Source organism: Meriones unguiculatus, chromosome X (assembly GCF_030254825.1).
Source record: "Meriones unguiculatus strain TT.TT164.6M chromosome X, Bangor_MerUng_6.1, whole genome shotgun sequence".
Taxonomy (NCBI): domain Eukaryota; kingdom Metazoa; phylum Chordata; class Mammalia; order Rodentia; family Muridae; genus Meriones; species Meriones unguiculatus.
Window position 1 is genome coordinate 17,690,323 of NC_083369.1, and position 15,573 is coordinate 17,705,895.

At 38.9% G+C, this 15,573-nt stretch overlaps 1 protein-coding gene across 8 annotated transcripts in view; it reads right to left on the bottom strand.

Moving 5' to 3' along the window:
- Positions 1-15,573, bottom strand: part of LOC110543601 (phosphorylase b kinase regulatory subunit alpha, skeletal muscle isoform-like) — a 137,158-nt gene that overhangs the window by 118,878 nt on the left and 2,707 nt on the right. For all 8 annotated transcript variants that reach the window (XR_009588533.1, XR_009588535.1, XR_009588534.1 and 5 more), the window contains exons 3-5: positions 13,170-13,217; positions 10,969-11,137; positions 2,463-2,545 (exon numbers count right to left, since the gene is read on the bottom strand). Coding sequence is in view for 2 of the 8 variants with exons in the window: in XM_060375709.1 (XP_060231692.1) it covers positions 2,463-2,545; positions 10,969-11,137; positions 13,170-13,217 (300 nt within the window). In the remaining 6 variants the exon portion in view is untranslated. The remainder of the gene's footprint in view (positions 1-2,462; positions 2,546-10,968; positions 11,138-13,169; positions 13,218-15,573) is intronic.

A 15,573-nucleotide genomic window follows, 5' to 3' on the forward strand; every position in this document is an offset into this window, starting at 1 on the left:
AGCAAATGCAGACGGATCTCTGAGTTCGAAGCCGGCCTGATCTACAGAGTGAGTTCCAAGTCAGCCTGCACTACACAGAAAAACCCTGCCTCAAAAAACCAAAACCAAACCAAGTCCAAAAACTACACTGTGATTTTCTCTCACTCAGAATGTCTGTCATCCTAAAAATAACTAACAACAAATATAGGGAAATATTACACACTGCTGGTGGACATTTAAATTAGTCCAGCATTGTGAAAATCTGATTGGAAGTTCCTCAAAAATTAAAAATAGATCTGCCACGTGATCCATCCACTTCTAGAAATATACCGAACAGAATCTAAACCAGCGTAATACAGAAACCTGCACACACACGTATGCTACAGCACTACTCATAATAGCCAAGTTACAGCAGCAGATTCTATGTCCACCAAAAACAGAAATGGGTCAGGACACATATACATATCCATGTGCATGGAGAAACAGACATTGTCAGAAATGATAAATCCAGCTCAAAAGTGTTATCTTTTAAAATAACACAACAGTTACAAGTGAAAGAGAATGTTGACTGGGGATAAAGCTCAGTGACAGAGTGCTTGCCTACCGTGTGTCCTGTGTTCAATCTTAGCACCAGAAAAACAAAAGAAGTGAAGTGTGTTGAATACAAGGGGACAGTAGTCAGTAACAAATGCAAACACAGTAAAAGCACAAGCAGAGATCCGAGTGTTTGTCCAGGCTTAGAGTGATTGCATTTATCCATTCCACAAGAGTAAAAAGTTTGTAACTTTCTTGATGTATAATGGTATACATAAAACCGAATATATTTCGAATACACAATATGATTCTTCTTAATTGAAAATATTTATTACATTTGCGTGTGTGTGCATGTGTGTTTGCGTGTACACAGCACAGGCACTATGTAATACTTAGAGGACAATATGAAGGAGTTGATTCTCTCCTTATACCATGAAGGTCCCAAGGACTGACCTCGGGATATCACTCTCAGCAGAGAGCACCTTTAACCACTGAGCCACCTAGCTGGTGCCACTATGATTAGTTAATTATATTTATGTGTGCGAAACTATCATCACAATAAAAGATATTTTCAAAAACTTTCAAAGTTTCCTCATGGCTTCCAAAATTCATCTCTTCCTCTGTCCTGTTATGAATCAGAAATCTGCTTCTTGTCACTAAAGATGTCTAGAATTTTGCTAGTGTGATCACACTCTAGGTTTGTGTGTGTACATATGTGTATATATAAATAATACATACAAGCGTGTACCCATGTGTGTGTGTATGTGGCCTCAAAACCATGAAGATCGACCTGCACCTGGGACACACACACACACACACACACACACACACACACACACACACACAATGTAGTCTCACTATGTAGTCCTGGATGGCTTGGACCTTGCTATATAGACCAGGCTGGCCTCAAAACCATGAAGATGGACCTGCACTGCCTCCCAAGTGCTGAGATTAAAGGCTTACAGCACCATGCCCAGGCTTGTGTACATTTTCTAGGAGATTTCTTCCACGAACAAAATGCTTTTCAGATTTAGTCATGTTTTTGCACGGGTCAATAGTTCATTTTTTATTGGTGAATAATATTGCCTTTCTTGGACATACTGCAATTTGTTTATCTCCTTTACCTGTCCACGTGCATTGGGATTCTTTGATGTTTGGGAGATTATGAAGAAAGTCTCAGCGAACAACAACAAAAATCTTCATATTAGATAAAGGAAAACACATTTCTACAGCGTCTAACAACTTTTTATACATAAAATATTACAGGTAATTATTTAATATGAATCTACTTCATATGGTAGTTTATAAGGGAAAAACCTTTTTGTATGGTAGATTCCAAAATCAATACAACAACAATAAACACATGAATACATTTTTATGTGCAGCCAAATGGCCCAGAACAACACTCAGTTATCATATTTCTTTTAAAGATTCCAATTAAGATAGGGCCATAAGGGGTTGGGTATATATCTCAGTTGGTCTAGTACTGGCCTAGGGCTCAGATCCAAGCACAGCACAAAACTGGTCATGGTGGCTTAATGCCTGTGACTCCAACATGCTCAGGAGGTAGAGGCAGAAGAATCAGAGTTTAAGATCATCCTCATGCAGTGAGTTCAGTACCAGCCTGGGCTAGAGAAGTCCTAATAAAATATAGTAAATGAAAATAGTAATATAATAAAAAAACTACAATTTAGTCTCAAATTGCCAAGTACACTTCATGAAGTATGGAGTTTAAAAGAAATGAAAGCATAGCATTTGGGCCCTCTTCAGCTCTGTAACACATCGATGACAGGGAAAGCAGTGGAATGAAGATCTTTGTAAAGAAATTGTAAACGGTTTTGCCATGAGCCATTTTGATTAGCTCATTATAAGGTTCAACATCATAAGGAGAAATTGGTCATTTGGTAACCAACCAGTCTGTTTAGGTTCATTCTAGAATAAGTACTTACAGCAGTTTTATATGCAGCTTCAATGTAAAACACAAGGTTCTGTATAAAATTGACTTCATCTAGGCTGTGGATGATATGGAGTCCTGAAGAAAAAAGATAGAGTTGGTCGGTTTTCACTGAAGCGCCCCAGAAATGGAGGTGACTCAGTACACTCAGCTCAAATTACCTTCACTTCAATTGACTTTACTTACCTGTCCAGCATTATTGGTTTTTATTGTTCTTCCTCTTAAGTTTATAAACCTTTTTATTGAGATAGTTTATCATAGAACTCATTGATCCCAAGTATATAATATGGTTTTCACTGTATGTATGGTATATGTTCATTACCACAACCAATTTTGGGACATGTTCATCACCACAAGCAGAAATTCCCTACTCAGTGGACATTCATGTCAATGGAAATGTATCATATGCAGTTTTTATGTCAGTGTTCGTTCACTGAACACAATCTTTTGCAGGTCCCTTTGTGTTGTGGGATGCATCAGTACTTTACTTATTGCCAAAAAATATTAAATTGTGTGAACACAGCATATTTTACTTCTTCCACCATCAGGTGACAGACATTGGGTTGTTTCTACTTTAAACTCTCATAAAGAATGCTGCTGTAAACATTCATGTACACCTTTCGGCGTGTAGACACGTTTCCATATTCTCAAGTATCTGCACACTTAGGAGAAGCTGCTGGATCATAATGGCAGCTCGACATTTAAGCTTCTGAGGCTTTGCTACACTGCTCTCCAGAGTGGCTGTATCATTTTCACGTTAAAAATTTCAGTTATATTTATTTTTGTGTGTGTGCCATCGTACACACAGAAGTCAGAGCACAACTGGAGGGTAGTGGGTTCTCTCCTTCCACCAGACTGGTACAGGGACTGCATTCAGGCTGTCAGGCTTAGTAGCAGCACTTTTTACCTGTGGAGACATATCCCTTGTCCTCATTTTACATTTCTCAGAGTAGTAGAAAAGGGTTCCAATTTCTCCATATCTTCAGCAGCAGTTTTTTTTTATTTTATTTATTTTTAAATAATTTTACATATTCACTAGTATCCCAGCTGTAGCCCTCTCCCTCTTTCCCTCCCAACCCTCCCCGCCCTCCCTCATCTCCTCCTTGCCCCCTTCCGAGTCCACTGAGAGGGGGTATCCTCCTCTACTTCTGTCTGGCCCTAGCTGATCAGGTATCTCCAGGATGGTTGCAATGTCCTTATCTGTGGCCTAGCAAGGCTGCTCCTCCCTCAGGGGGGAGGGGAAGCTCATGAGTTCATGTCAGAAACAATTCCTGTCCCCCTTACTAGGGAACCCACTGCATATTGAGCTACCATGGGCTATGTCTGAACAGGGGTTGTAGGTTATATCCATGCATGGTCCTTGGTTAGATAAACAGTCTCACAGAAGACCCCTGTGCTCAGATATATTTGGACCTTGTGGGGCTCCCTGTCCCCTCTAGGATATACTAATTCCTCCTTCCTTCATATGATTCCCTACACTCTGCCGAAGGTTTTTTTATGGATCTCAGCATCTGCTTTGAAACATTGCTAGGTAGAGTCTTTCAGGTGCCTTCTGTGGTAGGCTCCTGTCCTGTTACTTGTTTTCTCCTATTTCCAATGTCCATCCCCTTTGTCTTTCTAGATGAGGATTGATCATCTTACTCCTGGACCTCTTTCTTCTTTATCTTCTTTAGGTGTACATATTTTAGTATGTTTATCCTATCTTATAGGTCTATATAAGTGAGGATATATCATGTGTGTCTTTCTGCTTTCGGGATACCTCACTAAGGATGATTTTTTCTATATTTCACCATTTACCTGCAAAATTCATGATTTCCTTGTTTTTAATCAGCAGCAGTTTTTAATCTGTCTTCTCTATTACTGCCATTCTGGTATGTCAGAAATGCTCCTTACAGCAATTCAGGTCAGCATTCCTCTAGAGACTGATGATGAGCAGCATCTTTTCATGTACTTAGTGGTTATTAATACATGCTCTTTACAGGAAAATCAGTTCACATCCTCTAGCCACTTGTTTTAATTGAGCATTTTTCAATGCATGAGTGATTTGCCTGAATATGTCTGTGTGCCACATTCATGCTGTGTCTGTGGATTCCAAAGGTGTCAGATTGCCTGGAACTAGAGTTACAGACCGTTGTGAGCTACCATGTGGATGCTGTGAGTTGAACCCAAGTCCCCTGGAAGAGCAGCCAGTGCTATTAAACACTGAGCCATCACTCCAGCCTACTCTGATTGTTTTAAAGAAGACTTTTTTTTATTTTTCTTTTTTGTTATGAGACAGGGTCTCTCTGTGGTCTAAACTTGATATCCCCATGCCTTTGGCTTCCAACTATTATGTTTATAAGCATGTACCACCCACCATATCTCACTTAATTATGCTGTTGATCTCCTAAATAATGACTTTGAGAGTTGTTTCTACTAGATACAAACAGCTTATATATGATTTGCTAATATTTTCTTCTATATCTATAGAATATTTCACATACACATGACACAAATACAAAACATACATGCATACATAATACCCTGAGAGAGGGGGATGTTTGTTTATTTGTTTGTTTGTTTTAAATGGGGTCTCACAGCTTAGCATTGAATTTGCTATTTAGTTGAAGATGACCTTCAACTCTGAATCCTCCTGCCTTCACCTCCCAAGTGCTAGGCTTACAAGTGGTCATCATGCTATAATAGATCCTCTTTTACTTTCTTGACTGGGTCCTTGATGTTAATTTTGGTAAATTGCAATTATGATTTTTTTTATAGATGTTTATATGTTTGGCATCATCTGCAAGGGAACTTTCCCTCCTGTTTGTTTTGTTGTTGTTGTTTTTTCTTGTTGTTGTTTCTTTGTTTTGCTTGGTTTTGGTTTTTGAGAAGACTCTCATGTATCCTAAAATGGCCTTGTACTCACTATGTACCCAATCCTGGCTTTGAACTCTCAATCCTCTTGTCACCACTTCTTAAGTGCCAGGATTACAGGTGTGCATGCCTGCCTCTCCCCCCACCCTTCCCCCAGTCTCTCTCTCCCACTCTCTTTTCAACCTTTTCTCTCTTCCCCCTTTCTTTCTTAGCCAGGGCCTTGCTATGTATCCCAGGCAGCCTCTTATTCACAATCTCCCTGCCTCTGCCTCCTGAGTGCTGAGATACAGGTGTGTACCCCTGCATATTTCTATTTTCTTGTTGCTTTTCCCCTACAGTTTTAGTTATAAAACTGGGTAGGTGTTACACAATATGTTGTGAGCATGTTAGATCCTGTTATCTTCTTCTCTGGAAATTTTGTTTATTTAGACATTTGACTGAAGCACTTCAGTATAATCTGTTCCAGCATAGCCTGCAGCCTCAATAGATATAGCCTTAGGGACATCCATTGTCACCCTAAGAAGACAATGTTGTTGTTGTTTGGGGGGAGAGGAGCTCACTAACTATCTCTTTCCAAGATCAGGTAAATATCTGCCTCTGTTGGTTTCAAGCTAAGCCCCCACCACTGATTTCAACTGATTGCTCTATTGTTTTATAGAATTCCCAAACATAAATTGCTCCATCATTTCAAACAGCTAACCTCAGGCCCTTTATGCAGCAAACTTAGAGTCAATTCTTTGATACTTGTTCTAACACCTGGAAGAACTCCTAAGTTTGAATGTTAAACTTTCTAGATAATCTTTCTTTTAATTTCTTCCTGTTACTGAACAATTAACTTCATCTTAATTATTTAGATGTGTTTTTAAAGAGACTTACTTTGATGTGTGTGTGTGTGTGTGTGTGTGTGTGTGTTGCCTGCATGTATGGCTGGGCAAGCCAGAAGGGGGCATCAAAGCCTCTGGAACTGGAGTTGCAGGTGATTATGAGCCACCATGTAGATGATGACAATCAAGCCCAGATCCCCAGAAGAGCAGCCACTGCTCTTAACTGCTAAGCCACTGGTCCAGCCCTTCATCTTATGGAGAACCAAAATCTACGCTGAACTTTCTCAAACTTTCTCTGAAAAGTTAATTTTCTTAAGAAGAGCTAAGGAGCTTTGCTTTTACAGTTTCCATTAAATTTTCTGTACCAGTGCCCTAGCACAGGTGGTGAGTATAGTGGCCCATTTCTTTTGGAATGGCACTCCTGTTTTGCACAGTAAGTTCTGGTCAGGAGTCATAGTTAGTGATCTTCCCAGACTGCATATTCCAGTGTAGAGTGTTTGACTCCATCAAGAGGTAGATAATGCAGTTTTCTCACTCTGCTCTGTTTGAGGTGGATTCTACTCCACAAGTGTCCAGCAGTATGGAGGATCCCAAAGCTCCACTTGCCTGGACTAGGGCTTCTGAAATACAGAGCTTGGGGTAATGATAAGTGATGCTGCCTGTATTCTAAGGGAGATTCAGGAGCCTTACTCCAGAGCAGCAGTTCTCAAACTGTGGGTCCCGACTGCAAACACGATCGAAAACACAGATATTTACAATTCCTAACAGCAGCAAAATTACAGTTATGAAGTAGCAATGAAAGTTGTTGTATGGTTGGGGGTCAGCACAACACAAGGAACTGTATTAAAGGGTTGCAGCACTTGGAAGGCTGAGGACCACCGAACTAGAGCTTAGGAGAGAGGAAGCCTGTTTTCTGACTATATCCCCCTCAAGGAGTGCTCCTATTGTCCTGAGTTCGGATAGGAGAGGGTTAAGCCGAGACCAGCTACCACAGAACCTCACTGCTCTCAAGAATTAGATTGCTTTGGTGTGCTTCTCCACTTACTATTTATCAATTTGAGCAAATTCTAAAGGCTTCAAAGGGTTGGATTGTTCTTAAATTTTTAGCATTTTTGGCTCTTTTCCTGGAGACAATCAAGCTCTTCATGCTACCATTCTGTAAGTTACAATCAATTTCTGTCTAAATCGATCTTTACTAAGTATTCAAAAACACTTAAGGTATTGATAATTCTCTATGAAGATCTTCATATTCTTTTCACCAGTTATATATAACAAAGTTTCATTTAAATTTCAATTTAAATGCATTGTAAAAAACTTATATTATTTTTTGTTAAAGTATTTCACTAACCTCTTTACCAGTTTTGCATCTTAATTTTTCTTCCTCATCTAATTTATCTCCGCTATTTTCCTGCTGCAAAAACAAACCATCTTAAAGTTCCTTGATTATTTATACCAAATGGCTCTTTACTGATGGCAGACTACAATTCCAAGCTATTTAGGATGCTATACAAGTCCTCAAACAGTTAACCCTAACATTCTAGCTAGGCATCCAGCCTTACATTGATGACCAGTGCCTTTCAAACTTCTGTATATTTATTGTTTTTCCCTTCCCTTTCTGAATTGCAATTTTTGACTCATTTGTATTTATTTCTCAAAGTATTCATACTTATTTCTCAAAGACTTAACCAAATAATACCCACTTTATTATAAGCACTATCAAGGGCAGTTGATTGAATTGGAAAGTAATTAAGTTAGGAATCAATAAATATTTGCGTAACGAATATGTCTTATGTAGCTATTTTTAATGTATCTCTACTTCCATCTTGGAAAATCACATTTAAAAACTATCAGGGACATTTAGTCAGTGCCTGCTTTGTTAAAAAAGAAAAAGTAAAACAAACAAACAAACAAAGCTGGGCGGTGGTGATTCCCATCTTTAATTACAATACTCAGGAGGCAGAGGCAGCTGTGAATCTCTGAGTTTGAGGCCAGCCTAGTCTACAGACCAAGTTCCAGGACAGCTAAGACTACACAGAGAAACCCTGTCTCAAAGGGAATTTAAACATTTAAAAATTAAAAATAAAAAAAACACCTTCCAGAGTTGGAACAAATATATTATTCAACATGAAATTATAACTACCATTCTATTTAAAGAAATAAAACAAAATTATATTTATTTTGGCAGAAACTTCTCCTTCAAAACTGAGACTAAATGGATATTTTGCAGAAAGTTTATTCAGATTTTAGGCTGTGTTCTAGAAAAAAAAAATAGAGTTTATTGTGAAGCATGTGGACTGTTTCACTGAGGAAACTGGCATGGAGCTAGAGTGAGGTTGAGTCCTGTCCAAATCCAAAATATCCCAGTCTTGAGACCAGAAGGCATAAGGATCACTCCCTCCCAGTCTGTGCCTTCATGCCCTGGCCCACATAGTCCTGTGGTGCCCACCCCCACAGTTCTCAAGGTAGTCACATAACCTAGCACCTGTAATTTCTGTCTAGATAAATAGAGGATTTCCACCATCTCAGCCCCAGGTAATGACATGCACCCACTCTGAAAATCCCTTTCCACTCCCCAAGGTTCATATAGTTCTTGTTCCTGTTCACCCCGAATAAAACGTACAAGTTGTTTCACTGAATATCATCTAAGAGCTTCTGTTTCACTGGGAGCCCTAAGAGAGCCTTTTCCCTGCCTCCGAACTCCTAGCCAGACTGGGATCCTACAGACCCTACCCATTCCAGCCTCTCTTATTCCCATTCTATCCTTCCCAACCTCGTGTGCAGTGGTACCTGGAAGTCCCAGGGAGGAAGCAGATCGAAGTAGATCAACAACCACTGCTGTTCTTTCATAAAATTCCCTGCACACTGCCCAAAGTTTAGCTATGCATCTCAGCATATGCTTTGATACCCTGCTGGGTGGTGTATTTCAGAGGCCCTCTGTGATAGGCTCCTGTCCAGTTCCCTGTTTTCTCCCTCTTCCGATGTCCATCCTGTCTCTCTTTCTGAGTGAGAATTGGTCATCTTACCCAGGGTCCTCCTTCTTGATTAGCTTCCTAGGCGTACAGATTTTAGTATGATTATCCTGAATTATAAGTCTAATATCCACTTATAAGTGAGTATATACCATGTGTGTCTCTCTGCTTCAAGGATACCTCACTCAGGATGATCTTTTCTAGATTCCACCATTTGCCTGCAAATTTCATGATTCCCTTGTTGTTAATTTTTGAGTAGTATTCCATTGTGTAAATGTACCACAATTTCTGTATCCATTCCTCAACTGAGGGACATCTGGGTTGTTTCCAGCTTTTGGCTATTACAAATAAAGCCATTAAGAACATGGTTGATCAAATGTCCTTGTTGTGTCCTTGAGCACCTTTTGGATATGTGCCTAGGAGTGGAACGAACAGGAGCTACACAAGGGGAGCAAAAGAACCAAAAATCTAGGCACAGGGGTCTTTTCTGAGACTGATACTCCAAACAAGGACCAAGCATGGAGATAACTTAGAACCCTTGCATGGAAGGAACCCGGGGCAGCTCAGTATCCAAGAGGGTGCCTCAATAATAGAACCAGGGACAATCTCTGGCATGAACTCAAGGGCTGGCTCTTTGATCACCTCTACCGGAGAGGGGAACAGCCTTACCAGTCCACAGAGGAAGACAAAGAAGCCAGTCCTGATGAAACCTGATAGACTATGGTCAGATGGAAGGGGAAGAAGACCTCCCCTATCACTGGAATGGGGGAGGAAGAGGGAGAGAGGGTGGGATTAGGAGGGGAGGGGAAGGGGGATACAGCTGGGATACAGACTGAATAAACTGTAACTAAAGATTAAATTAAATTTAAAAAGAACCACAGTTTATCACTAAACATTTATTTTAAAAAGAAAAAAGAGTATTCTGAAGGAATTCCCACTTTGGATGCCTTTAGTGTCAAGGAATTCTGTCCTCGACAGTTTAGTGAGACCTTCTCTCAAAAAGAGAATAGAATTTCAGTTTAGTGGTAGAATTTTTGTGTAACATACATGATTCCCTGTGCTGAAACACCAGCACCAAAGAAAAACATGGTATTGTGCATACATTAACTTACTCTAAATGACCTAAAAATGTTATCAAGTTTAAAAACTCCATAGAATAGGGTTGTTTACATTTCCAGTCTTATATCTATAAAGGGAATTATGCTGTTGTAGTTTCTTTTGAGACAGGATCTCACTATATAGCTTTGACTGGCCGAGAAGTTGCTGTTTTAACCATGGCTGGCCTGTAACTTGTAACAGCCCTCCTGCATCTGCTTCCCAAGTGCTAGGATACAGGCTTTGTGGGCTACCATATTTCTTTTATTTTTCTTTTGCATATCATGAATCTGAAGATAACCGTGAAACTACTTACAGAGAATATTGTTTAAGAAGAAAACGTACACTTTTCGGTTCAGATCATCTTCATAGAGAGCATATAAAGTGGGTGATTCTATAGCTACCTGAAGCATAGGCATATTGGTGTATAGTGTAAAAATTAGAAAGTTCCCTCACCCTTTGTATCTCCTGGCATCTGAGAATTAGTAAATAATAAAAATGCCTGTCTAAAGAACTAGCCCAGATTTCCAGGTCCCCATTTTAAAAGAGTAATAGCACTGCAAATTTGTTTCTCAACACAATAAGCTATTGCTTATTGCTCATAAAGGTTGTCTAACTGTACAAAACAGATTTCTAAGGGGCTTCTTTGAGCACTATAAACAGATACTTTACTTTCTGGCCAATACCAACAGAGAAGCCAGACAAGCTAGAGTAGACGCTCCAAACGGAGGGACAAACAGTAATTCTCTCCTGTACTCACCTGAGGCAGTCATCTGTGCTAGGAAGAGCAGGTACACAGAAGTAGCATCCAACTGCAGGTGTCCCCACTCGTCATCACGCACTACAGTGGCACAAGTTTTGGTGTTGTACTTGGCATGCAGGCTGTCTTTAGTACTCTGACTATACTTGAAGGACTCTACTTTATCCACCTGAAAACAAAACAGCATCAGAAGCCAGTCAGAAAGATCAACCCGCCTGTCATACGTCTGTAGCGCTACGACATACATCACTGCACTCTGCATTCAGGCAATTGTGAATATTTGAAATATGTTGTTACCTGTATTTTTTCCTACACTGAGGAAATCTGTTATTTTTAATAAAAAAACAAATGGCCAAAGACAGCTATTTCCTTCTCATTATATACTTTTCAAATGGTTACTTTGCCATATTGTAGAGAAACTGGAAGTTCAACTGTATAAGAAGAGCTATTAAAATAACTCATCGCTACTCATTTGTTCCTGAAATTAAAGGAGGAATCTGAAGATAAATTGCCAGACAAGGATATCCTTTATTTATTTCTGTGTGTGTGTGTGTGTGTGTGTTTCTTTGTGTACATAGCTGTTTGTGGGTGTGGGCACCCTCAGAGGCCAGAAGAGGGCATCAGATTCCTTGGAGCTGAAGTTGCAGTTAGTTGTAAGCCTCCCAAGCTCAGCATGGCTGTTAGGAACCAAACTCAGATCTTCTGTGAGAATAATATATGCTCTTATCCGTGGAAACATCTCCCTAACCCTAAGGGGATGAAATTTGAAGATGCCATGAAAAGAGTTACTAAGAACTGTACAGAGTTACAGAGAAGTAGTATTACAGAAAGCTAAATTTACAAATTAGAAGAGAATCATTGGGATCGGGTACAGCTTAGTGGTAATGTATTCTGAAGATGCATAAGGCTCTGGGTCCAATCCTAACGCTCACATACGGAGAAAAGAACTCCTGACAGGAAACCTTGGGTAAATGGCAACTAAGAGTTCTTGACCTCATCCCTGAAATGCAAATGTGATTATTTATGTCTCAGATGTATGATAATACCAGCACATCTTAAACATGGTTCCTAAAATTTATGACTATACCTATTTAATAAGACAGAAAATATGAATATATAAAATACAAATAAGGTATAAAGAGAAAAAAATGATATATGTGACTAGTGAAGAGATACATACAATATGCAACTGTATATAAATTTAAAAATCAATTGTAGACAAGATGTAATTAAGTCAGATTCAGTATGTATGTGTTTTAAGATCCCAGAATAAAGGTTTCTGGGGAAAATACTTTTGTGTGGGGAAAACGTCATGAACTTAAAAAAGCTAAATGGCAATGGTAAAAATATTTGCAATGTATGTGACAAATGATTACATTCATAATACACAGGAACTCAGTAGGCAAAACAGAAACCTGCAAAGAAAAGAGGCAATGCTATAACAGGTAATTCACCAGTAAGAGACTGCAGACTTTCAATTCACATGCTACGTTCAAGGTCAGAGAATGCCAATTACTTCAAGTTCAAGATTCCTTATCCCCAATCCTAAAACTGAAAATACTTTAAAGAGCCGGGTGCGGTGGTTCAGACCTTTAATCCCAGCAGTCCGGGAAGCAGAGACAGGAAGATCTCTGTGAGTTCAAGGCTAGCCTGGTCTACAAAGCAAGTCGGGACAGCCCAGGTACATAGGGAAAACATGTCTCAAAAAACAAACAAAAATATTTTTCTATCTACATTTTATATCAAAACTCATTTGGTAAAAACCTTGAATTCAAATCAACATAGGGATATTTATAGGTTTTATTCCATTGAGTGCAAAAGTAATGATTCCCTATGATTTTTTTCTGTCCACTGAAGACATGAGGAATTATATGATGCTATATTTTTAAAAATCTGAAAATTTATTATTTCGAGAACTGATCTGGATCTAAGCACTTCAGATGAGGATTCTTTTAGACCTGGATCATGCTTTATCTAGTACACATAATTGCAAACAGTATAATGGGTTTTTTTTAATGAAAAAGTATTTGTAAAGGAAGGAAAAAGACTGGAAGGAAATCTTTCCAGTTATAACAGGGTGGTGAGTCTGCGTGACATCCCCACACGGCTAAATTTAGAGTGTACTGTTTGTGATTCTGGATAAAAGGCTACAAGCACTAATAAAGTGCTACGTCTTTTAGAAGCTGTTGCCAGTGCCGTACCTGTCTCATCATGCAGTGCAGCAGTCCCCTCATTAACTTCACCACACTCTGCAGAAACAAAGGGAAACAGGACTGAAACACACTGAGATACAAGAACACTTACTCAGCAACTTCACTTGGTACATGACCTTTTGAGAACAAGTAACCTTATCCCGGGTTCTATTTCCATGGCACTTACTTTATAGGTACACAAAACAGACTGCAGCTAAAAGTTGAATCAAGAGCCATAGTCATGATTCCTTGGATTTAAATAATAATATAGGCTTTCTTTTTGCAGGCAGTTCTACCTAAAAACAAACCTGCCACCAAATAGAGGAGAATCCACCTCAAGAACAGGAGCAAGTCATTCCAAGGCTCTAAGGATCCTACAGCCTGACAGCCTCCACAGCATGTTTCTATTTAAAATTTCATTTTAGTTTTAAAGATTCGTTTTTCACTTTGTATGTACGAGTGATTTGATTATGTGCACATACATGCATGCCTGGCGTGAGTAGGGAGTGTGTTTCAGAACATCACAGCGTGGAACACTTTCTCCAATTCTCCACAAAACTTTCTGTTTCCTGGTGTAGAAGAGCTTAAATCAGCCTCATGTTCCACAGATCATACCTTGAAAATTTTTCAAGTAATACCTTGAGGGTGACCATGAAGAGAAACACTTGCTACTACTTGGGAGAGTATTGTACTTTGCTTTACTTGGAAAGGTGGGTTTTCTGGCACACAAAGTTTGATGAACCACAGGACCCACAGAGAAGACTAGTGAGCAGACAAATAAAAACCGGAGATTGAATCTCAACTGCAATCAGAGTTGAAGAGAGCTGGCAATCATTCTCATAAAGGTAATAGAAAAGCCATAAAAAAAGACGAGAGATGATATAAAGAGAATAAACTGAGAAAGAACCAGAAGTGGAGGCTGCCAAAGAGATCTCGATTTGCCTGAGTATTTATTTTTTTATAGCTGAGACTTTATGTATATGCTCAAGAGAGGGGACATTTGTAAAAGTATACTTGTGCATAACTGTTTCCAACATAAAATAAGGAAGTTACTTAAATCCATCCACATTTCTCGTCTATTCTCTGATTTTATGAGAGAGAAGCCAAAATGAGATTTGGAGGAAATGGCATAAATGACTGACAATGTTTTGGGGAAAATCCACACAGTAATGGCGAGTTGGCAGCAGGTAGAAATTTAATCTGTGGATGTATTGGATTTATTTTATGTTCATTTACTAGTCATAGATCAGTTGTTATCTAGGCACATTATTAGATCTGCCTATATTAAAATCACCTAGGTAACTAAAAAATACTAATGATCATGGATGTAATTTCCAGATTCTAATTTAATTAAAGTACATTCCAGTAAGAATATCTCTGAAAAGTGTTCCGAGTAATCCCAATGTACAGCCAGAGCTGAGAATTACTCATCTGAGTCAGGGACAAATCCAGCCCATCACTCCCATCACTGTTTTTGTAAATAAAGTTTTATTGAAACATCTCCGTGCTAGTGTTTTACATATTATCTCTGGTTCTTTTCTGCTATACCTACAGAACTGAGTAATTAAAAACAAGTGACATATATACCAAAGACATTCACTCTCTGATCATTTGCAAAGATGGGTGGGTTTTTAATCCCCAGTCTAGATTAATGCTGAATTGTTTTTTTTTAAACATAAGACCCGATAATCAAATTTGTTTGGATTCATAAAACAAGTCCATATAAAGTTTAGAATTCCCACAGGAACTTTTGTTTTCTGAAACTGTTTCCCATTTTCATAAGGTTCTCAAACATTCCAAAGTTACAAATATGGTGATATAAAAATATTTCTCAGCTATAGGAAAGGTTATATAACAGGCCACTAATGTTTTAGAGCTGGCAATTCACTTTTTTCCTCATTTTTCCATTTAGGTCAAATAAGGAAAGACACCAACTCTGCACAATGATGGGATAACAGATTTATTCTAATAATGTTGAAAAAATTGATCAAATTATATCAGGCACATCATTAACGTACTGATATTAATTTATAGCAAATCAAAACAAGGAGCAAACTATTGAGATCAAAATAGCACATGATTCAGGGTAGCACACAGGACTAGGGGGTTTTAAAGAATTTACTCCCTATGTTTTCCAGTTTTCTCCTATGGCATTATTTCTATGAAAGCCTGTACTTCCTCAGCCAGAACAAAAACTCCAACAATGTTTTGCCTCTCTCAGTAATGGCTTGAAAGAATTCCAAAACCTGCTGCTGCTGAAGATAACACAGCCAGGCTTGTCTGACTGCCAGGAACTACAACTTCTGAATATATCGCTGCTCTTAAAAACAGCCACATCCCAATATCCTGATTTACAGATCATAGCTGAAGCTCTTATTTCCTAAGTTCAAGGGAGCTGACAGGTGAAAGCAGC